This window comes from Lissotriton vulgaris, chromosome 5, assembly GCF_964263255.1.
Source record: "Lissotriton vulgaris chromosome 5, aLisVul1.2, whole genome shotgun sequence".
NCBI classification, from domain to species: Eukaryota; Metazoa; Chordata; class Amphibia; order Caudata; family Salamandridae; genus Lissotriton; species Lissotriton vulgaris.
In genome coordinates, this window is record NC_141693.1 from 203,271,003 (window position 1) to 203,296,201 (window position 25,199).

General features: G+C 44.5%; 1 protein-coding gene across 1 annotated transcript in view; it reads right to left on the reverse strand.

The window, feature by feature from the left end:
- The window catches only part of COQ4 (coenzyme Q4), a 116,405-nt gene that overhangs the window by 76,154 nt on the left and 15,052 nt on the right, over window positions 1-25,199 (reverse strand). The window contains exons 2-5 of the mRNA XM_086921167.1: window positions 8,398-8,583; window positions 5,235-5,331; window positions 4,840-4,942; window positions 4,146-4,275 (exon numbers count right to left, since the gene is read on the reverse strand). Of these exons, the coding sequence (XP_086777293.1) occupies window positions 4,146-4,275; window positions 4,840-4,942; window positions 5,235-5,331; window positions 8,398-8,583 (516 nt within the window). The remainder of the gene's footprint in view (window positions 1-4,145; window positions 4,276-4,839; window positions 4,943-5,234; window positions 5,332-8,397; window positions 8,584-25,199) is intronic.

The following is a 25,199-nucleotide window of genomic DNA, read 5'->3' on the forward strand; positions in this document are numbered from 1 at the left end:
CTGAGCAGCGTGAGGCATGAGCATGCACCAGTCTCCGTATGGGTAACCCAGCCATGTGGGAAACTATTATTAGAGTTTGCTGTGCAGCACAAGATATGAGCGTTCACCAGGACCCTTGCATTAAAACCGGCCCTGTGAAAAACCAGCATTAGTGTGTGCTGTGCAACGTGAGATACGAGCGCGCACCAGGATCTGTGCGCGACAGCCAGCCCTGTGAGAAACCTGCATTAGAATGTGCTGTGATGCGTGAGACACAAGCGTGCACCAGGATCCATGTATGAAAACCAGCATCAAAATGTGTGCAGTGCTACATGAGACACGAGCGTGGACCATAATAAGTGCATGTAAAATACCCCTGTGGAAAACCAGCATTAGTGTGTGCTGTGCAGCATGCAACACAAGCGTGCACATGGATTTGTGTAGGAAAACCTGCCGTGCTATGTGGAAAACCAGCATTAGAATGTGCTGTGCAGTGAGTGACATGAGCGTGAACCAGAATTCCTGAACAAAAACCTGCCATGTAGGTCGCTGGCACGAGAATGTATGCTGTGAGCCACCAGCATGCACCAGGATATGTGTACGAACAAAGACAGTAGGGGAACTAGTCCCAGAATGCGTGCTGTGTAGCCTGAGACACGAGCGTACAAAAGTATCTGGGTTAGAAAACCAGCAAGGTGAGAAACGAACATCAGAATGTGTGCCACCAGTGTGCACCAGGAACCATGTATGACAAGCATTTGCAATGCAGTAGGTGTCGCATTAGCTAGAGTTTAAGCTGATGGCATTGTAAATGACAATAACTTTATCTATCTGTTTTGCTAATTAACACATAAATAAAAGGCATCGTCATTTACAATGGCAATAGTTCAAACTCTTGTAAATGCGAGACCTATTCAAAGAAGCGGTCCCCATTATCCCTGGCTGCTCGGAAAGTGAAAACATGCATGGCGCACTGAATGTAGCAGGAAAGCGTGTTGTGCCTGACGTAGGAGAAACTCATTAAAGAAAATAGAGCTTACAGACTAAAAAAGACGTAGCGTGTAACAACTGAAGTAAAAGGGCCGGTCCTCATGGGAGGATACAAATGAAGACAAGGCGGTACTAAGGAGGGACTTACAAACCTAATAACGAATCAGAAGCCACCATTTACGAAGGACAATGACACAAGCCAATACGAAGGACAATGACACAAGCTAATGGCAAATATGAGAGGAGAGTGGGCGGGGCATCTATTCCATGCTCCAATACATCATGCCACAGAGAAGCGCATGCTCTGCCCAGGATCATCCTAAAAAATAAGAAAAAACATTGCCATTTACAACGCCATTAGCTCTAACTTTCACAAAAGTATGAGACCGATTGTGTTGCCAATGCTTGTTTAATTAGCATGGACACAAAAAGATAGAGCAGCTGGTAAAATGCCAAGTATGTTGTATGAGTCAAACTAAACATGCACTGTTATTTAACTTATTGTGCACGTTATATGTTTGTCATTAACACCTTCTGACATATTCATTGTATGAAAATCAAAACACTTTCTTTCCGTATTGTAATACTTTGCTTTTTTTATTGCCTTTTTTTTAACCTTTACCCTTTAATCTTTCGCTCGTTTTGATATTATTTTTCCCCTTATTTGAACCTCTGCCAGTTTGTATTCTCTTCCCCTCATGTTATTTCGTTGCGATTCGATGTGCTTCAGCAATAGTTTCTTTGCTTTCACGTTTATTAAATTAATTGCCATTTCCATTACGGTTCATTCTATTTATTTCTGTCTGTCTCTCTTCGTATAAACGTTTTTGGTGATTTATTGCCAGAGCCGAGTTTGGCTTCCTGTTGAATCGTGTATCCCTGCACTCAGCCCGAGCAGTGATCAGCTACTTCTGTCTGAACCTGCCCGGGCTGAGTTTCATTTCCGAAAAGAGCCGAAGAGCAGGGGATACAGGATATCGTGGGGATACCACATATTACACAACACCGGCCGAGGTCTGACACGAGTCCGAGGGCGTCAAGGCTTCGTGCGACCCTTCTTTGGAGCCGAGCAAAATGGAACATTCCGGCGATGCAGCCCAGATAAGACACATTCATTGTAATGTTCCCAGGTTGGCTTTTCTGGGACTGCGGTTAGCACTGCGTGTGATTTTTAACCCCCGCTCCGAAGTAATGTGAGGTCATCGTTACGAAACGTGGATCCGGAATCTACACAGGAGTTTCATCTCTGAAATGGCTGTAACGGCTACTTACGTGTGTGGTGTCTAGTTTTTCTTGATCTTAACCCTAGGCCTGACCTTACATGCGTGTGTACATTTTCGGGAACGTTTGCACGTAAAATGTGATACCCATATTAGTGTTATCAGAATGATGCACGAGTAGAAAAGACCCATTGGTATTCAAACCGGTTGAATGAGGAATTACGCCATTTATATAGCGCAACTTTCACTCCGAGGAGCATCTTTGGCGCTAGGAAGCAGGTGTATTGATGTGTGAGGGAGAGCAGGCTTGATTTCTTATGTCCCTGCAGCAGGCTCTCAATCCACCCAGCTATTTCCTGCCCATCATGATTAAAAACCTTCCCGTGCAGCTGCAGGCCAGAACAGAGGTGCGGTATTATTCGTAGTCTGTGCGGTTTGTGCACATGGCGTTACATAAGGGATATTTTTCAGAACGCTTTCCATCAGGACTCCCCTACCCTGAGGAGAGACCAAGAGTCCCAGTCCACAAAAATAAGTGCCAGTGGGGCCCAAATATTCACTGGCTGGATGTCCCTCAGTGATTCAGGCTGTGTCAAGATGAGCAGACCCTCAGACCATAGATTTGTAGCTCCTTCTGAATTAATAAAGTTTAGACTTTGAAAACACCAGCCCAGATCAGTGCGCTCGGTCATAATCAAGTTATTATTATCATAGTCGATGAAAAAAATCTTAATACTATTTACAAAGACAAATCAAATATGCCATGACAAGTTTAAAATTACACGAAACTTGAAATGGCAGTGGTCCCTCTCATACATAATCTAACATCCATTTTTCATTGCCGCCATTACAATGTTGAAAAAAATGATACAACGAACCTAACATTTTTACAACAGAAGTGCAGTCTTGGTTAGAGGGTCCGTATAAAGAAAAAAGAATGGCCTCCTCCATCGTGCGATTGGAGTAGGTAATGATTATTTACCCTAGAAATCTTCGCTGTGGGTGATAAACTCACCCAGTGTCACACCACTGACATTTACAACAATGTCTATTAAGCGCCTTGTTCCACAGATCTGCACAATCAGAATACTGGATTCGGAAAACACAAACAATCCCCTCCAAGCCCATTGGTATTGGCTGTAGCTCAAGGCACAAACCTCGGTGTGCAGGAAAGGCACCCTTACAGCTACTTCCACTGCATGGCAGAGCGAAGGCTACAATGTCGAATGTGTGCACAAGGCATAAGAAGCTGCCCACTGACCAAGACTTCACTCTCCAAAGCACCAGTGGCGCTGTAAGTAAAGGTATAGCGGTGCAGCGCCCACATACATCCTTGATGGAGAATTAACAATGGAGGCCTCCCTTCAAGTACTCTATATGGAATTGTGGGAAAATGACAAAATCAGATCATTGCTAGAATCCTGACCCCAATACAATATGGGCTCTAGATTAATCAGACTGGCTTTAGTCAGAGCTGCGATATTATGAGCCCAACAAATTGTCACCTCCCCAAATGACGTCAAAAGAGAAAAGTGCCTTTTTTTACAGGACAAGTAGATCTCTGAATTATCCCGGTACTTTGATAAGTAGATATTTAATAAAAAATGCCATGCCTCGCTGAACAACATCAAAAGCAGGAATGCCACCTATCCCTGAACCCAGTCTTAGCTCACAACTGGAGGGATCAAATTCTACCACTCCTACCTCCACCATGTGTTAAACAGGGCTTGATGTAAAGTTTTTATCTAACAATCAACCAACTGTTCATGTGAGGGCAACAGGACAAGCCCCTAAGCATTCTAGCAGCTTTACTATCCCTGTGCGCTTCTACACTAACCACTACGACTGATTCAGTCTGTGTTTTTGCAAATGTCTGTGAGGCAACTTATTGGGTGCTGTACAAAACAAATACACACCCGCCCAAACCCAGATGGATTTCTTGTGCTTTTAACTCACCTAACATGTTGGTTGGCATGCCGAGCAGGGTGTGCATGAGGTCATGCACCTCTCTATATCGCTGGATGACGTAGGCCAGCTCTTCGTCGTCCACAAACTTCACTGACATGCGGGTGTCAGGAGAGACCATCTGAAAGCAGACAGAGAGGGGATCTCAGTTCAGAGTAAACTAAATGATGACCACTAGTCTGGGCTACTTGCCCATTCTCCTAACGGACACAAGAGCTTTAGATGGCCTTTTTTGGCACATGCTCACATCTAAAGGTTCTCTGTGGCAGTCTCACGTTACCTTAATATTTATTGTAGGTTTAGCCCCCTACATCTGATGGACTGCTGGTCCTATTACAAACATGTCACATTCAAAGTACAGGACATCACGCCTTGTTCTTCGAGACCAATGCACAGACACACGTCTTAATCTCACAAAGATCTAACATGCATCTTCCTCGTCTCTTTGAATCATATTCCTGAGTTTTTAGAAAAGACAAACAGTTCTTATGCTGTTGCTCTGGCAGTCAAGGAGAAACCAATGGTCACCCACCCTCTCCAGCTCTTACACCAGGTGTCATGAAATAGGCGACCCCGCAGGTTCAACTTAAAATGTTTTAGGAGAGGAGTAATACATCCACTTCCGTACATTCATAGCACAGCATTTGAAAAAAAGGATTTATAGCAAAAAAAAAACAGTACGTACATTGACATCCAGAAACCGGGCATATTCTCGGCCAAATGTCCCATCTGGCAGATCCCGGAGCCACTGCATATCTAAGGTGGACATACGAATACGAGGCCTCTCCCTGCAAACACAGGAGATGTACACTTAGCAGGGGTGTCAGCATGCCCACCCTCTGCATAATCGTAAGTAAGATGCGCCTGGTTCTCTAGATCTTACAAGCCTTTTTTTTTAATCAGGGTCTCTGCCCTATATACATTTGGGTGGTCATATTAGGTTAGTACTAGATGTGGTCCCTCAAGAGAACGAGAGCAAGCAATGATGGGTGAGACCAGAAGACAGCTTATCTCATGGTTTGTCCGAGGCCAATCTGAATTGATTTGGAATGGACATATATGGAAAGAAAGCATACGCACTGCAGGATCTGAAAGCCTTCAGGGTGATGCTTCATTCGGTCCCGGAGCGTTTGCAATGCCAAATATCCTGTAGTCTCCCCCAGAACCGCCACCATATCTGAAATTTAAAAGAAGAGGGTGAGAAAGGTCAAGCAGTGGAGCCAAGCATCATCATATATGATGACCAATTCTTCCATTAACAGGGTAACCATAGAATAGGCATTTCAAGTATTGAAAATACATGTTACCCTAAGAATAGGCACTTTAATTACCAGTTCCGGATCAGAACATAAGGACTCCAGTGCCTAACACACACAAGCAGATTGCTGACGCAGCTGGATGTACCACAGTACTACAGACACATGCGATGCACCAGACCGAACATGGGAATCTTATCAGACCAAGCTAATTACAGAATTATGGAAGATTCAACCAGGAAACTATTGACAAGAGCCAAAACCATGGTTGAAGAAGCAGAGTCGAAGTGGAGGATCCCTAAACAGGAATCTGAATTTCCAGTACAACAAGTATTGCAAAGTGGGAGTTTTGCTTAAACCGATCACTGACAGAATATCGACATAAAAAATAGCGCGGTACAAAAATATTGATGCAAAAATATCGTTGTCAAGAATATCGAAGTCCTATCTACATTATGGTAAGTACAAAAATATTGAGAACAAAAAATATTGTCTAAAATATCGTTAAAAATCTTTTTTTATGTTTAAAAATAATGTAAAATAAAGGAAATGCGTTTAATTAAAAAAAATAGAATTATTAGAAAATGTTTAAAAATATAAGTATATGTAAAAATAAAATTAAACATTCATATATAAAATAGAATATATATTTACTTAATAATAAATAATTATTTTATTAAATTATAAATTGTGAGAAACATACAACATTATATATTATAAATATATCTATATCTATCTATCTATCTATCTATCTATATATATATATATATATATATATATATATATATATATATATATATATATATATATATCTTGCTCCAAGTACCCACAGGTTAAGGTCGCACCCAGCAGCATGTGGCCAAAGGCATTTATTCGGGTAGAGGATAGCGCCATAGTCCAGCTTCTTTACAGTTCACATGTCGGAAGTAGTAGCCTGACGCGTTTCTGAGCTTTTGCTCTCATCAGAGGCACGACAAGGTGTTTTGTGCTACTTAAGACACGCCCCAGCAGTCGATTGGTTTACACCATCCAATTGGCTTCTCGAGTGCACGCACTGAATGCTGGGTCTTATAGTCCAATGTCTCAAGTACAGGTTCATGCACATAATTCAACTGTTGCATTTGAAGCCCTTCAATGGGCCTCGGACTATGTGCCATCCATTGATCCCTCACATGCTGTTCCACCATGAGAGCTCGGCAGGATTCCGAGCCCTGTGGCCCCCTGTGTTCGCGGGGTAGTGCGGTCCTTCACGGCTGGGCTGCCGCGTGTAACATCTTGCTCCAAGTACCCACAGGTTAAGGTCGCACCCAGCAGCATGTGGCCAAAGGCATTTATTCGGGTAGAGGATAGCGCCATAGTCCAGCTTCTTTACAGTTCACATGTCGGAAGTAGTAGCCTGACGCGTTTCTGAGCTTTCGCTCTCATCAGAGGCACGACAAGGTGTTTTGTGCTACTTAAGACACGCCCCAGCAGTCGATTGGTTTACACCATCCAATTGGCTTCTCGAGTGCACGCACTGAATGCTGGGTCTTAAACCAATCGACTGCTGGGGCGTGTCTTAAGTAGCACAAAACACCTTGTCGTGCCTCTGATGAGAGCGAAAGCTCAGAAACGCGTCAGGCTACTACTTCAATTTACATATTTACAAATTCATTAAACATTATCAATTATTAACTTTATAATAAATGATTTACCACAATCAACAACATAAAATAATTATTATTAATTAATAGAAATTATTAATGAATTATAATGAAATTACTTCCCACGCTATTCCCACGCTATTCCCCAATAAACCCACAACCCGCTCCTAAAAAAAGATCAAGATATTTACAAAATAATGAATAATTAACTAATTCATAACTAATTGATCATAAATTACCACAATTAACAATATAAAATATTAAATATACAAATATGAATAAAAAATATGAATTAATTATAATTTAATTACTTCCCACCCTATTCCCCTATAAACCCACAACCCGCTACGGAACAAAAATGCTAAATTTCATTACAAATAATTAATACTTTGTATAAATTATTATTACATTTACTATAATTAAATTACTTCCCAACCTATTCCCCTATATAGCCACAAGCCGCTACGTAACTAGAACACAAAATGTACTTAAAAAAATATATAATAACTTTTAAAAATGTAATGCATATTATAAAAAAATACAATACTTAACCAAAAATATATATATTTAAAATACATACTAAAATACATAACACTAATATAAACATCGATATTATTAACAAAGATATTTTTACAAACGATATTACTGACTTCGATATTAACAAAAACAATATTTCTTACCTTCATGTCACTATTCTGGTCACCGATATTCTTGATGTCGATATTTCCAACTCGATATTTTTGTACTTCGAAAATAAAAACTCAGTATTTTGTCTGTGCACCGTGCAGTATGTTCTTTGTGTGTCTTGTGATTTAACCTACCATGCTAGGTCAAGTTCTGTTTTGACACCTTTTTGCACATATCTTAATAGCTACCTACTTTCAATGGTATAAAACAAACAAATTAGTATTCACAATACATTTAAACTACATGAATGCTTTGACATGGACACCTGCACCTTACACCTGTTTGACTGTGATTGTGAAACAGGGCATCCCTCTCGATTGTGCACCAATATCCATGAAGCATGCACTTGTTTCCTGGGCTGTAGGATTCCTCCGCTTTGTGCTTTAATTAATATATTGCCTACAGACACTACAGCAACTTGGTCCATAAAGCGCATAGCCCGGACTGTTGACTGCATACGAAGACAAAAACTGGATTGCAAAGTTGCAGTTTTCCATTTTTTAAGTCTTTGTTCCCAACTTTAACTTAGTTACCATGCAGTGGTTATCCATTTCCCCATAGGGAAATCACAAGATTATGTGCAAGAAAGATATCTTCAAAGGTTCTAAGACAGCAGCCTGCTCTCTGCACCTCCTTGGCCTCTGCGATGAACCTCACCATGCCTGTAAGGGTCATACAGTGACATGACCGAGGAGCCAGCTGCTAGCAGTGCTTTCTGTAAGAGGTTGGTGGGGATGTGACCAGGGTACAGCCGGTCATACTGGAAATCCTGCTCGACTCGTGTGTGGTCACCCGAGTCATCTTTCTCCTCTGCTGCCACCTCAATGGTTTGGTACCGCCGACCTGCAAAGTGAAGACAGTGACAAGATAGTTACTGTAATCCGTAAAATCTCATGCAAGGGCAGGATAGGCAACGGGGAGGCAACAGTAGGTTTTAATAAAAAAAAGATTTTCATTTGTCAAAATGACTGCACACTTAATTTTCATCATGTAATGCAACAGTGTTGAGAGTGTCATATGACGGAGGGTGCTTGGGATGTGACTGACTTGTACACAACACTATCACCCTTTCAGATGCCAGACTGTCATTTCCTTTGTTTTGTACATAATAGGGACAACATTACAAGTACAATATCACATGAGAGACAGTATAATGTATCGTTTTCTCGGCTGCCAGTGTCGGCGGTCATTAGAACCAGGATCACTAGAATTATGCAGCAGGAGAGGGCCAAATTATGCAGCAGGGTTGAGTAAATTATGCCACAAGAAAAGGCAAATTATGGGTTCATAATTCGGCACATTTCGTAATAGTGTTACTTAATTTTTTTGTCTTTTTTAAACTTGGTAACACTGTATGGGCATTGGTTGTGCCTCATTAGTACCAATTTAACACCCAAATATAGCAATAACCAACAGAAAGGTGACCAGTACAGTTTTGCAAAGGACCTCCCACTGCACGCAAAACACATCGCTGCATTTTTAGGTTTCGCCCTGGCCGTAGCACTGCGAAAACAGTGCTCCGCCCAGGGCGAAATCTTATGATCTACAGTGTGGGGCTTTGTCCCGCATCTGTCTTCCATTGGCTAGCTCCATAAATGGAGGCTAGCCATTAGAAGAGATTGGCTGTCAATCACGCTTTCCCCGTGAAAACGCGATTCAGGGGCGTTTCCGTGACTTTTTTTAAGTCCCGCCCCTTGTTGCCCGGGCTGCTGTGATTGGCTGCCGGCCCGGGACCTGACTTGTTTTTCTATGGCTGCAAATAACAGAGCACTTTCTTCCTCTGGGGCAATCCGCCCATTGGAGCACTATGAGATGACGACAGGTGCTGTACTCGTGATGCAGGCGTTGAGACCATCAAGAGGGTAGCGAGAAAGGCCAGTGAGTCAGCGACGCCAACTTGGGAAAGGAGAGCAGCAGAAAATAAAGAAGGACAATGAAGGCAAGCGCCTCTACGGATTACTGTCTGGTGTTTGCTATCTTGGCTGACATTTTGACTGTCCTAGTTTTTTTTTTCAATGCAGTATGGTTACATCAACTGGTGAATGGGCAAAGTGGGGAAGTGATTGCACTTAGTGTAATCTAGAAAAAAAATATGGCAAATAGTGATAAAACTAAAGCAGCAATAGTAGTGTAAAAATACTTTACAATGCTATAAACAAGTCACACTAAACCATAATTAAAAAGTACAATATTCTTGCTATTGTTTATTAGCATTTTCATTGCAAAACATATTGTATGTAATGGCCCAGTACAAAAAGGCCCAGTTTGTTGTGAAGAAGACACGAAAAAAGTTGTACTAGCGAGGACTTCCACGGTAGAAACGGCAATCTTGCGCGCTATTGTGAGACTGGCCTATCTGGTTGTCCTTTTTCTATTTCAACCACCTGAGGCTGGCGGCTGAGAGCCCGCTTTCACTGTCAGCACCGTCGCTACTGCTTCCCCTTCTTCCCCACCGATATATACAGAGTATGGCTCTGCCAGCCGACCGTAACCCTCCTGTGCGGTCCGAGGAGAACCGGCGCATCATCCACAAAGAGTTGGAAAACATCATTATCAACTATCAGGATTCTGAGCCCGGCTCCCTTTGCACTCTCCCTGGACCTTTTGGCTTGACAGGTAAGAGGGGGTGTATTATCTCGTCGTTGCAGTTGTGTACCCCTTCGGGCTCTGTTGCGAGGCGCCGAAGCGCCTTCTCCCCTATCGCTATGGTGGGGAGAGCGGTTAACTGTAAGAGTGCTTGTTGTAATTGTGAGCCTAGGTGGGAAACGTTTTGCTGCCGTTGGCGAGTGAACAAAAGCGGTGCCCTAGTAGCCTATTCAGTCTGAGCGCTTTACGGTGTTATGGATATAGAAAGATGCGTGAGAGATAAGGTAAGCTTAAGTTCAAGTGGTTGATGTAATTTGTGGTGATTACTGAAGATTTTTCAACCTACCATGTATGCTGTTTATACCATCACACTGTTGTTAATTCAAGACATTGTAAATATTGTTGGTTTTGGGGAAGGTTGGCTATGGGAAGAGACAGGAAGACTGCCATGAGTAAAGGGGATAGAATATAAAGGTATGTATGTCGGTCAAGGACTAGACACGGGCAAGCCAGCACATTCTTAAGCAGAGATCTGGCTTGGCCATAAGAGCCAAAACATGAGTCAAGCCATAAAAATACTTGACATTTAAAAGATACAGTCAACACCTTGGAAAAATATGATAGACTCTTTGAAATGAAACTTGTTTTTCTTGAATGCTTGTGTTTAACTTTAATGCATACTATGATATCATTGCTTTGCTAGCTGTTAAAAATTGACATTTTTTTAAACCTTAATATCCCTCACTCCCCCCATGTCCTATCACTGTCACAAATAAACCAAGGAGTGTTCGTTTGTTTCGGGAACTCTATACATGGCTAATATTGTTATTTGTCAAGCTACATTATCTTGTAAACCATACACAACGTTTTCTTTTTATACTATACATAACTGCATCAGTGTATATTTGCGGTCAAGTACTGAGTACCTGAACTTCATATTTTGAGATGGAGCGTACCTGCATTTCTCAGAACAGGTGTAATACTTTTTAATTGATGAGAACCATCTCGTTCTCAGATACAAATAGGTTCTCTGGTATAGGGTATCTGCACTTCTATTTTTCCCCTTCAAGCTCAGAACTGAATTGCGTAAGTGTTCTCACATCTGACACGCAGTCAAAACAAGTCACAGTGAAGCAAAGTTGAGGTTGTCTAAGGTCACACAACTTCAAGTGGGGAAAGAACTTGAATCTAGATTTCCTAGTTTCATATTGTGCAGTTTAACCTCGTTATAAATATATTCTTCTTGCCCCCTGTTTTACTAACAAAGGACAGTGTTTTTCCCTGTTCTAAATGATTACAATGTTTTCAATAAGTATGGGTAGCCCATTGTAATGCAATCTGACATAATACATATTTAAACTGTCAAAGGTGAGTAGAAGGGAAGGTAGGAGATTATTTTGATATTAATCTGTGTCTTCCCCCGAAATAGGAAAGAGGGAACAGCGCAGCTATTATATTGATTAGCAAAACAGAGTGCACTGACATCATGCAGTTTGCTCTTGGTTACAGGTCATACGTGAAAATTATATACTTTGTAGCTCAGCTTCCAACAGATTTGCACACAACAGTAAAGCACGTTTTTAGATACCATTCATTTAGCTATCCTCCTTTTGTCAGACTTCGCCTTTTAAAACTGTTTTAGTTTGGGGATAGTGTCAGTGTGTCGGATGCTTTGCTCAGCTTTATTTTGACTCCTCATCCACTCGGGACAGTGGCCATTCAGACATTTGGTTCGAGCCAACTCTGCTTGACTTACTCTATGAAGAAGTAGGGAAAGAACAGTTGTATTGAGGACCTAAAGAGTAGTAAGTGAATGCTTTTTGTTTAGGTTTCTTTAAATCACTCAGGGAGCTCCTAATTGTCAGCAAGCTCTTTAATGACTGCAACTTAAGGCAGGGTATTTGGTCCTTTGATGAGAAGGTTAGTTTTTATTAATCATTGTTACCGTTTGCGAGAGATTAAGCTATTGGCATTGTAAATGGCAATGCCATTTATTTATCTGTTTTCAAAACCAACACATAAATAAAAAATTTGTCATTTACAATGCCAATAGCTCTAACTTTTACAAAGGCGAAACCGTTGCATTGTAAATGCTTGTTAATAACTTTTGACCTGTTTTAGCTAGAAACAAAACATGTTTTTGTTATATTCTGCTGATTTGCGGCAGTTGATGGATTATCTGGCAAATCTATAATTATGCGAAAATCCCAACGGTCGCACAATCGCATAATTCCAGTGCCCCTGACTAAGACTTGCGAGTCAGAAAGGGGAATAACAAACAAGTGGAACAATAAGAAAACTGTGCTAAACTGTGAGCCTGTCCCTAGGCAGTCATTCTGGATAAAGGTGTAGAAAATGCCCTGTGTAACACATTAAATTGGATATACAATGAAAGGGGGTGTTGCGTGAGACCGTACAAGGGTAGGCAATTGCAATACTCCATCAGAGTTAATGGGCGATCTAGGTTGTGTTCCCACGCCTGCTTAAGCGATTCTAAGGGGTCCTGATTTTTATGCAAGGGAGCCATGGCAAGCCAGAAGATTAGCTGTCCCCCACTGCCAATTGTGTGCATCAGGGGTTAGGTTGCTGGCTCTTAGGCAGTCGCACCCCACAGAGGCTCCATTTGCGGTAGCAATCATCTGTGTACTAGGAATTGCCCCAGTTGGCAGGGCCTTCTGCTCTGCAAGATGGTCAAATGGAATCAGTGGCCCATCCTGGAATAAATCTCCGAGAGTCTCTATTCCCGCCGAGTCCCAGACTTCCTCACCCTTGAGGCCTGCAGCCTGTCTAAAGAGAGTCATTGAGAACATGAGGGGATCTCCAATGCGTCAGGGGAATAATTTGATAGCATCCGTAAGCTACATGCAATGGGTCGTTCGCATCAGCGAGTCATTTTGATCCTGCGAGGAACAGTTCTCTTACAAGACTCTTGGGCCTGCCTCCTCCTTGTCCACGCACCTCCTGCAAGTTTCGTCCGGCCAGCCATCTCATTGACTATCTTGTTGCACTGCTAGGTAATAGTGCTCGATCACTGGAGTCACCAGAACCCCCCACATCCCCCAGAACCATGTTGGGAATTGGAGTTTATACAAGGCTACCCTGCTCATGCCCTTGTTCCATATTAGGGTACCTAGTATAATGTCCAAGGTTCCAAATGTTCTGAATGGAATTCATACCGGCAACAAGCAAAATAACATAATAGCTTGGGTAACATTACCATCTTGAAGAGGGCTGTTTGGCCCTGAACCGTGTGGAGAGGGACCATCAGTAAGTGACTGAAGATATGGACCTCATGAGGTTGCCCTCTATCATGTCTTGCCTGTAGTGCTATGTTAATTTCTAGATAACTGAAGGTGCAGGGCTTCTGCTTGAGACCAATAGAAGCCACCGCCAGGGCATGTGGACACCACATGTACAACTGCCTTTTTTTTTTTACACTTCTGCTTGTTCCTGAAAGCTGGGAAGATGATGATCTTAAAACACCAACCCTTTTGTTGATGCCATTTTTGGAAGAAGAAAAAGAATCTTTCTTCTACAGCATTTCCCCATTCCAACCCCTTTGTTCCCTCCAGAGAAATGCTGAAACCCTGGGTAATACTTTTGCAATCCCGAAAATGTAGGGGAAAAGGACACAAATTTGGCCTGGATGCCTTTTGCATAAAAAGCATTTGCAATGCAATAGGTCTCGCATTTGAGCTATTGGCTTTGTAAATGACAATGCCTTTTATTTATATGTTTTGAAAACCAGCAAGCAGTGTGTAAACACGCACTTTATACTTACAGTCCTTGCTAACGAGAAGCAAGGCTGGCAGTAAAAGAGGCACAGTTACTGCCAACCTTGCTACTCGTAAGCAATGACTATAAGTACAAAGTGCCTGTTTGTGCCACGCTTGCAGGTTTCCAAAATATAAATAAAAGGCATTGTCATTTACAATGCCAATAGCTCAAACTCTCACAAATGTGAGACCTTTTGCATTACAAATGCTTGTTGAGCTCTGAGACTGAGGCAGCAGCAGCCATAGGAAGGCAGGCACCATGTCGCCCGGCCGTGCGTTTCAAAAACAGGAGGAGGTAGCTGCAGCCAAAACAGACCGCGGTCTTTAAATGCACAGCAAATGCGGCAAAATAAGAGCAAGAATTACAGCCCTGTTTGCAACAGAGCTCTGTAAATCAAAAGCACTGGTCTCCAGTGCTCCGACTTAAAGAAAGAAATAGTGCGCACAAGCTCTGCGTAACACAGGTAACGGGCAGTCCTTGAAAATGGGCTGAGCTTTTAAAGCCCATATCCTGAATACAGCATGTCTCGCAAAGACAGCGCATGTGCTGCCTAGGCGAGACCTAAAAAAGTTACGAAGGCTTAAGTTCAAAGAACCCCAAACATTAAAAAGCAAGGATCAAGAATGCGTAGGTAAAATCATAGGCAGCAAAGGGGTTAAGGGGAAAAAGAAGCACATACATCATACGAAGGGATACATCTATGTATGTGAAGGAGTCAGAAAAAGTTATCAGACACAGGGTCTTATGAGCACCCTGGAACAGAATACCACACAGTGTTTTATAAAAGAATATGACAACATATCAGATGAATGGGCAGGGACTGGACTAATGACCCAGAGAACATAATCTAAAGGTAGACCATCCTATAATACCAACGGTATATTTCATTCTTAAAATCCACAGCGAAGCCATAAATCCTCCGATACGAAAAACAGTGTCTTTTGATTGGTGCAGTTCTAGAAAACACATTGAGATATGTAGACATATAGACATTTTCTATATGCACTGGTAGAAGCTATTTTGTCCTATCTCAAAAACATGGATGACTTCCTAAATATGATTCAGAATATTCAAATGGAACATAACTATAAATTCTTGACATAGGACACAGTGTCCCAACTCACCTGAAGGACACACTGTCCCTACTCACCTGCATAAAACATCACAGCATAGAAGCATGTGCTAAGTTGTGTTCTTGATAGCCAGACCAAGCCATCAATCTGAAACAGCACACTGGGATGAGCGTGGAAGGTTATACTCAGATGTGAGTCCCTTGCTCATTGCACCATCAGGATTCAAGCAAGCCGGGCCGAAGACGGCTGAAATGCCAGAAACCGGTCCCCGGAAGCTTGTTTCCTTCCCAGTATAAGAATTGGCATGGTAGTTTGGTCTGCCCTGTTCCCATGATGCACTGGGCCAGGGTCAGACTAATTTGCATATAGCCAAGTTCTGAGCTGGGATGGTGCAGTGAGCTAAAAAACGGTGATGGATCAAGCCCTGATCTTTGGACTGGGTAAGAGTGGTCTGCTTAATTCAGACACTCTGTTCATCACCACCCCCTTTTCTGAATCATTTTTGTCCACCATAAGCGTGGAAGAGTATACTCAGATGTGAGTCCCTTGCTCATTGCACCATCAGGATTCAAGCAAGCCGGGCCGAAGACGGCTGAAATGCCAGAAACCGGTCCCCGGAAGCTTGTTTCCTTCCCAGTATAAGAATTGGCATGGTAGTTTGGTCTGCCCTGTTCCCATGATGCACTGGGCCAGGGTCAGACTAATTTGCATATAGCCAAGTTCTGAGCTGGGATGGTGCAGTGAGCTAAAAAACGGTGATGGATCAAGCCCTGATCTTTTAACTGGGTAAGAGTGGTCTGCTTAATTCAGACACTCTGTTCATCACCACCCCCTTTTTTGAATCATTTTTGTCCACCATAAGCGTGGAAGGGTATACTCAGATGTGAGTCCCTTACTCATTGCACCATCAGGATTCAAGCAAGCCGGGCCGAAGACTGCTGAAATGCCAGAAACCGGTCCCCGGAAGCTTGTTTCCTTCCCAGTATAAGAATTGGCATGGTAGTTTGGTCTGCCCTGTTCCCATGATGCACTGGGCCAGGGTCAGACTAATTTGCATATAGCCAAGTTCTGAGCTGGGATGGTGCAGTGAGCTAAAAAACGGTGCTGGATCAAGCCCTGATCTTTGGACTGGGTAAGAGTGGTCTGCTTAATTCAGACACTCTGTTCATCACCACCCCCTTTTCTGAATCATTTTTGTCCACCATTAGCGTGGAAGGATATACTCAGATGTGAGTCCCTTGCTCATTGCACCATCAGGATTCAAGCAAGCCGGGCCGAAGACGGCTGAAATGCCAGAAACCGGTCCCCGGAAGCTTGTTTCCTTCCCAGTATAAGAATTGGCATGGTAGTTTGGTCTGCCCTGTTCCCATGATGCACTGGGCCAGGGTCAGACTAATTTGCATATAGCCAAGTTCTGAGCTGGGATGGTGCAGTGAGCTAAAAAACGGTGATGGATCAAGCCCTGATCTTTGGACTGGGTAAGAGTGGTCTGCTTAATTCAGACACTCTGTTCATCACCACCCCCTTTTCTGAATAATTTTTGTCCACCATAAGCGTGGAAGGGTATACTCAGATGTGAGTCCCTTGCTCATTGCACCATCAGGATTCAAGCAAGCCGGGCCGAAGACGGCTGAAATGCCAGAAAACGGTCCCCAGAAGCTTGTTTCCTTCCCAGTATAAGAATTGGCATGGTAGTTTGGTCTGCCCTGTTCCCATGATGCACTGGGCCAGGGTCAGACTAATTTGCATATAGCCAAGTTCTGAGCTGGGATGGGGCAGTGAGCTAAAAAACTGTGATGGATCAAGCCCTGATCTTTGGACTGGGTAAGAGTGGTCTGCTTAATTCAGACACTCTGTTCATCACCACCCCCTTTTCTGAATCAATTTGTAGGAGCAGCAACAGACACATCCTTTGCTCCCATGAATAAAAAACAACTTAGAGGATGGTGGGAGCAAATGACTGTCTGGAAACAGAGATGTTGATGGTAATATTGTGGGCATACGTTAATCACTTGTTCCTAATGTGGAATGGGAGGGAAGAAGGAACATCAAGATATAGATAAATGGAATCAGAATTATGTGAATGTGAAACGACTGATGCTATGAGTCACATTTAAGTAGATTTGGTATATTGGACTGTGTTTAACCCCTCCCCTGCTGGTGACGGAACCACTCCGTCATCAGCCGCGGTCGTGCTGTGCGGATGACAGAGCGGTTCCGTCACGGCCCGCCTGCGCGGATTGCGTGCCTGCGCTGAACGTTCTATTGAGCGGGCGGGGCCGTGACGGAACCGCTCCGTCATGAGCACAGCGCAACCGGGGCTGGTGACGGAGCGGTTCCGTCACCATCATGCGCCCACCACGCGGCCGCCCCACCCCCTTAGCACTGTGGCGGAATAGCCGCCGCAGTGAAGGGGTTAAGATAACTGGATCAAAACAAATTTTCTAGAAAATCAAGTGCAGGAAAATAACATTCTCCACACGAGCAGCGGACATGCAAGAAAACTGAAGTGGAGCAATCCCTAACAGAAGATCCTGCAGATTAAATGGAACCGCTTCAGTGAATAAGCAGGGCTTGAAAAATCCAAAACTTTTTAACTAGACCTGCAGGTCTAGTGACTTAAATAATCTACTCGACCTAATTTTAATGCTCTTGACACATAAACTGGTTTCAAATTATGTGATCCTGGGCATGTATTATAATTCACTGAGACACCATTTTCTTCTTTATCACATATGAGAGCACCTTCAAATATGCATGTTCAGCATGTCAGCTGTACAGAAAATTATTTTGTTTGAACATTAGCTCCATATAGAATGCAAATCTAACCACATAAGATACACTTGACTGCAGACTTGCCTCTTCGTTTATTAAATACATTGTCATCAGGGTTTGGCCAGGAATGTCTCTCATGTTTAAAAACTATCTCTTTTAATAAATACATAACTAAAGCATCAAGTAGTAGCCCACAGTTATTGGAAATCAGCAGATTTTACATTGAAATTGCCACAGAATGTGTCACTGACATGTGGTTTTAAAACTGTATAGTGCACAATGTTTGGAAATAAAGTTTCTGCAAATATTTCTCATTTTCACATCACCAAGTAAAGTTTTCTGACTTGTTTTCCACCAATTTAAATCTTACAAAAAAGTTCTTTCATAATTTCTGATCTACTTGTACTATTCATTTACAAGCTGTTCAAATGTTTTAGAGAAAAAAACGTACATTTACGGACATGTTTACTGCATTTTGTTTCACAATTATTGTCAAATAGCTCACTTGACAAAAAGCATTGACTATAAAAAGAGAAAGAAAAGTAAGCACCATTTTCCAGGAACACATGAGCAATAATTAGTAAAAAGACAAACTGACATTTAACCTCTGTCCTTGAGCAGTTGGCAAATGTGTCAAGATAAAACAAGATTTAAAGGCGTTTTAATTGCTCATTCACTTTATGAAGTAACAGACCACCTGTTTCTTCCAGCTTAAGTTTACTAGCCAGCAGAGTCGATCGCAAATGCAACAGGCCGTGTGGATTTTTTGAGGCCTGTTAAGATTATAAGGAAAAAACGCAGAAAGAATTCTCAGAGACAGGATATCAGGAGCCAATCATCACTGATGCGCTTTCATAATGAGTGAATTAATTAATAGTATACTTAAGTGCACTGCCACTCCCAAAGGAGCATCCTGGCGCTTAACGGCTGGGAATGGGGCTATCAAAATTGGACCTCAATTTGGGGGAGACAAAATCAAAGAATGAGCAAGTAACACAGCACATCCGAAGTGCTGTAAAGCCAAGTCTTGAGCTGCCTCTTGAAGGAAACTTCTGATTCAATAAATCTCAAATGGAGGAGCCAAGATGGCGGACGGGACGGACGTGTGAGCGCCCGGCTCCCAAAGCCGTCTGCTCCGCTTTGACATCCTGGCACTAATCCTTTCGTGCACCACGCTGCGACGATGACTTGGACACGCTGAAGTCAGTCGCTTTCATATGAGACCTTCGCCGGCCGTTTTGGACGAGGAATCGGTGACTAACTGATTACCGGGGATGACCGCGACCCTGGTGCCGATTGCAGCCGCAGGTCACTGGTGCTTTCAGCTGGGCGGACGGGCAGTGGAGGTGCCGGCGTCTGGATCGGCCCGAATGCTGGAGACGGGAGGCTGTATCCTGACCCGCGGGGTGCGACTCTAGTCTGCTGTGGTGAGTGCGCCTGGAAGACGGGATCTCCTTGTTCCTCGCTCTCCCTATTACGCAGCCTTTGTCCTGGGCAGACTCCATTTTGCAGCGCCCTTCTGGTCGCGCACAGTTCGTGCCCCCGGGACTCGAGGGAGACCTCATTGTACTGACCCTCCGCGCTGGTGGCTGCGTGCCCCTCCGTGGAGCGAAGATCGCCCTTCCTTGACGGGGTCGCCCCCCCCTTCCCTCCAGTGTGGATCCGTGGGTGAGACGGCAATGGCGCTTGCCCCCCAACAAAGCCAGCGGGCTGGTCCCTTGTCCCCAGCTTATGCAGACTTGCCCGCACTTGGCCCGGGTGGGGAGTCAGATGTGACGCGGTGTACTGTGGCTCGGCTGGAATCACGGAGTGACCTAACCTATGGCGACATTCTTGATGCCCTCATAGATCTACGAGCAACATGGCGGCACATTGCTCAACAACTGGGGGAACAGATCGATGGGGTTGTGTCCTCCTTCAGACGGCCGGCGCTGCCTGTTTCTACGCTGCCTGTGTGTGCCTTTCAGGTGGATACAGTGTCACCACAAGTGCGAGCGGATGATCGCAATGCTCCTAGATACAGTGTTGAGTGCCGCCCTGCCGCTGCTACTATTGTTGCGAGGTTTCCCCTCGCTCCGGGAACATTGACTCTGCCTGACCGACTGCACTCGGGGCTTCGCTTGTCACTCTCCCAGCTGTTTGCCCCCTTTGAGAGTGTAGCCCTCGAAGCCCTCCTTCAACGCTGCTGGAGTGAGCGACTTCCTGAATGGCCTGGGGGGCTTGTCATCTTGGCCGATGTGTTAGTTAGGGAACGAAGACGCTCATCTTCCTCCCTGATTCTTCCTTCACGGCGAGTGCGGCCATTTTGTCCCTTTGTTCTGCTGGACACGTATCTGCTGCGACGGTCCTGCCTGGAGAAGTTTCGTCGATCGGGCCAGGGTTGAGGGGGCATATCACCTCGTCTGCTTTGACCGGCTGGTGGAGACCCGGACTATTCATCGTTTTGAACTGCTGATAATTTTGCCATTGTGGCCCCTCGCCCATCTGAGCTCGTGACTATCCTGCACTTTTATGTTCCTTGGTGGTGAGAGGGTGGTCCCGTGGGAGTCCGGCGGTTCTACATGGGGATTGCATTATTATCAGTTACTGGATTTGCCATGTGCCTGCTATCATGTCGTATTTGGGGTGTTTACTGATATTATGTCCTCCAGGGTGGGCCTCAAGGACACCAGGACTGTTTTTGCAAATGCTGGGCGCACTCACTGTGATATGGTCTCTTCATCTTCCCTACTGTTATTCTTTAATACAGCTCTGTTGCATTTGGAGTAGGTGGGTTTCAGTGTGGGACGCAGTGGATGGCTGGGGTCCGGGAGCTTGGATATTAGGTGGGCTCCTCCCCCCCCATTTATTCTTATAGGGAGTGGTAGACTAGCTCGTTCTTTTCTCCCTCCCTGTATTTGAGAGTGAAATTTTTCTTTTTCTTCTTCTTTTCTTCCTCTTTTTTCTCTCTTTCCGCTCTTTCTTGCTGTTCCTCCTCATTCTTACGACTCTTCTTCTTTCTAAATTTCGGGTTTATAGGGCGACAGACACGCTGCTAGGGGGGGGGTAGGCCATAGCCTCTGCATGTGTGTAGGGTGGGGGGTTATATTTCATTTTTATTAGTTTCTATGGGACCTGTTTTGTTCTCCTTTATGATTTCAACTTTTTCGTCCATGTTTGGGAATGCCGGGTGTAGGGTGGTAGTGGTGCTGTAACTGGGTCATGGGTGTAACTCTGTGGCTTTGCTATTGTATAACCGTCCTCCCCGGCGGGGACTTGTTTGCTGATCTACGATGGGCTTGATACAGTTGCTTACGTCATGTCCCGCCTGCATGGACCTTGTTCTTTGCTTATTTTTTTTATTTTTTTTTTTGGTACGGAACACAACGGCCTGACGTTAATGGTTGCATAACAAAAAACTTTAAAATTGAACCTTTATTCATCCTGCTACACGGAGCTGTGATATCCTCCATTCCTTCTTCCTTTTGATGACTGAGATTCTGCTATGGTAATGTGTAGACGTAATGCAAGCTGATGTGCTCTTTGATCGTTCGTGGCCGGCCGGATGGTTGTAGGCCCGTATATGTTACTTTTCTTTATGCACAATAAAGGTTTTCAAAAATTAAAAAAAATAAAAAATAAATCTCAAATGACTAGGTTGATGGTTCCAGGCCTTCGGACCCAAGACTGTCAAAGATTTACCTCCTGTAAGACTAAACTTAGGGGGTTTAAGCAGGTTGGCTTGGGAGGTCCTATGCGTCTGTAGAGTCGTGTGGTGTCTGACTCTGGCAGGTAAGTATTTTGGCCCCAGAACACTAGAGGCGAATAGCTGGATTAAACAAGCATTTGCAATGCAATAGGTCTCGCATTTACGCGAGTTTGAGCTATTGGCATTGTAAATTACAATGCCTTTTATTTATGTTTTGTTTATGTTTGGTTAAAACATAAATAAAGCGCATTGTCATTTACAATGCTAATAGCTTAAACTCTCACGAATGCGCGACCTATTGCATTGCAAATGCTTGTTTTCTAACCAGTCGCGTGATCTATAGGGAAGTACTGGTATTAGGAACCTCCCAGCAATGACCCTCAGCCTTTCAGCCGCTATATCACTGGCTTTCCGGTTACCTGCATCAGTGCTCACTTGTTTTAAGTTGGATAAAGTCGAAAACAGAGGAGAGGCAGTCTCGGTTATTTAACATCTTCTGTCGGGAGGAGGAGGTAAGACTGACATTCGGAAAGCTCTGTTGGATTTTGGAGACTTCACTTGCAGAAGAGTGCGAGCAGGGGAATGGAGCCCCAGATTAGGGGCAGAGTGGGAGATTACGGGGTCAGGCCGGTGTGCTGTCAGACGAGGCTGCTGGAGGGGGTGCGAGAGTGAGTGTGTTGGGCTGGGGGCAGTGGAGGGGGTCTGCAGCTTGATGGGGAGTGGAGGGTGTTAGTAGGCTGGGGACAGCAGCGGCAAATGATGGAGTTAGAGCTGAAAGTCTGCAGGCTTGGATAATCTACAGGGCAATGTGTTTTAGAGGATGAAGCCTAAAGGCTGAGCGGTAGCGGATGGAGTACAGAGAGGTAGCGCAGAGAGACTACAAGCGTACACGAGGCGTAGACGAGGCGGTGTGCAGTGCAGGCTGAAGGGCTAGAAAAGAAAGTCTGCAGGAGAAAGTACTAAGATGAGGCTTACTAGGGAGACTATAGTCATGGGGGCCGAGGATGCAGACTGCAAGCCGTGGGTGGAGGAGCTTGGAGGGCAGCAGAGGGAACTGCAGAGAGAGAGGCAAGCGCGTGCTCGTGGTTAGAGGAAGGTGTGGACAAGCAGAAGGTTGAGTTTGTACGCTGCAGGAGGCTGCTGGAGGGGGTGCGAGAGTGAGTGTGTTGGGCTGGGGGCAGTGGAGGGGGTCTGCAGCTTGATGGGGAGTGGAGGGTGTTAGTAGGCTGGGGACAGCAGCGGCAAATGATGGAGTTAGAGCTGAAAGTCTGCAGGCTTGGATAATCTACAGGGCAATCTGTTTTAGAGGATGAAGCCTAAAGGCTGAGCGGTAGCGGATGGAGTACAGAGAGGTAGCGCAGAGAGACTACAAGCGTACACGAGGCGTACACGAGGCGGTGTGCAGTGCAGGCTGAAGGGCTAGAAAAGAAAGTCTGCAGGAGGAAGTACTAAGATGAGGCTTAGTAGGGAGACTATAGTCATGGGGGCCGAGGATGCAGACTGCAGGCCGTGGGTGGAGGAGCTTGGAGGGCAGCAGAGGGAGCTGCAGAGAGAGAGGCAAGCGCGTGCTCGTGGTTAGAGGAAGGTGTGGACAAGCTTCGGGTGAGCAGAAGGTTGAGTTTGTACGCTGCAGATGTAGACGAGGGATGTGCATGTTTATTTATGTCCTACATTTTTTATTTGTTGTTCTGTAAAGTGTGAACTTCCCACAATCGGGTTTCAGAATGCGATACAAAAGAAGGTGTAAGAGGGCATCAAACAGAAAGTCATCAGTCAACCATGAAATGATCGGTAGTCGCAGTGTGTTACAGTACAACGTTGGTCATGATTCACGACAGGCTTGATATATGATGGCAGGCCTCAATAGTAATGTGTGGATAGATAACAACGTGCATTAGTTAATGTACATCATGCTACTCCCCGCCGGGCCGCCGCGCTGCCTGCGACGACCCGGAAGCGGTTGGGCAGCCGGCCAATCCCATCGCGGCCCCAACCGGAAGTCCCGCCCCATCGCGCCGAGAGAGAGAGAGCTGCCCGAGGAGCCACGAAGGCTCCTGATTGAGTCCCGGTCCCGAGATGGGGGACCAAGTGAAGAGCGGCCGGGCGCATGGGGAAGGCGGGGCTCTCATGTGGTGAGAGAGCCCCGCAAAGCGCTACCGCCGCCCGAGAGGCAGAACCGCCGCCGAGCACCGCCAGAACCGGTGAGTGTGTTGAGGGAGAGGAGGGGTGAGTGGGGGTGGGGTGTATGCGCGTGTGTCTGTTTGAGTGTGTCTGTCTGTCTGTGTGCGCGTGTGTCTGTTTAAGGGGGGGTGCGTGTGTGTATGCAGTGTGTGTATGTGCGCATGCGTGAGTGAGCCTTTCTTTGTGCATGGGAATATGAGGCATGGCGACGTGCGCGCTCCCGAGATGAAATCTCTGCTGTCCACATTCCCCCAAAAGTGATTACATAAGTTGTCTCGCCCTAGACAGCAAAAGCTTCGCTTTTGCTTTCGTCTAGGCGAGACCTAAAAAAGAATCTTTTTGTGGACTGGAAGCCAATGGAAATCTTTCAGAGCAGCAGAGGACTGTCTAGGAAGTTTTAATACCAGTCTGGCCGCAGAATGTTGTACCACCTGTAATTTCTGAATAGTCTGTTTAGATGAACCTGCGTACATACTAATGCAGTAGTCAACTCTAGATGTTATCAATGCAAAGGCTACGGTCTTTCTTGCCACCACTGGAAGGTACTCAGAGAACTTTTTCAATGGTTTTATGAGGCTAAAACACATTCCTACTACTGCCATTACTTGAAAGCGAAATGACAGGGAAGCATCAAATTTTACTCTCATAGAGCTGGATCATAAGAATTGGACTTCCAGAGAAGCATAACCTCCATTTTGTCAGTATTAGACAGAAGGTTATTTGATCGCACCCACCGGATGACTTACGTTAAGCCGTTTTTAAAATTCTCGGAGCCAATAGAGTTTTTATCTAACAACAAGATCAACTGGGCGTCGTCGGCATAAGATGAGGCTTCAATGACAAAAGAGGTGATCAAGGAAATCAAGGGATTGAGAAGGGACAAGGGGAACCCATTAGATCGCTCTGGACCATGGGTAGCAAGTATTCATCAAAACAACAAGTGGTCCTGAGCATACGAAAATAGGGAAAACAATTTATATATATAGATCACAATGGGGCTCTATATAGTTCAAGGTTCCTTGACCAGCCGGCCAAAGAATATTTATTGGTTCAATAAATTTATGATCTCAGAGATACAACAAATAACCCGAGAATTACGGGTTACATTGGGGCACAGTCCTGTGCCATGCAAAGAGGAGAAAGGTGAGAAAGTAGAGGTAAGTGAAGAAAATTTATCAGGCAAACAGTGTGAGCTTGCAGGTCACTGGTATAAGTTATACATTTAACAGTGTATCCTGGAGTCATTCATACAACCAATAGTATCAGGGAAGTACATGTATGAACTACTCTAAGGTCGACGTTTCGATCCCCAGCTCGGGTATCACGGGATCATCATCAGGACAAGTGAAATAATTTTGCCTGAACACAGTTATATAACA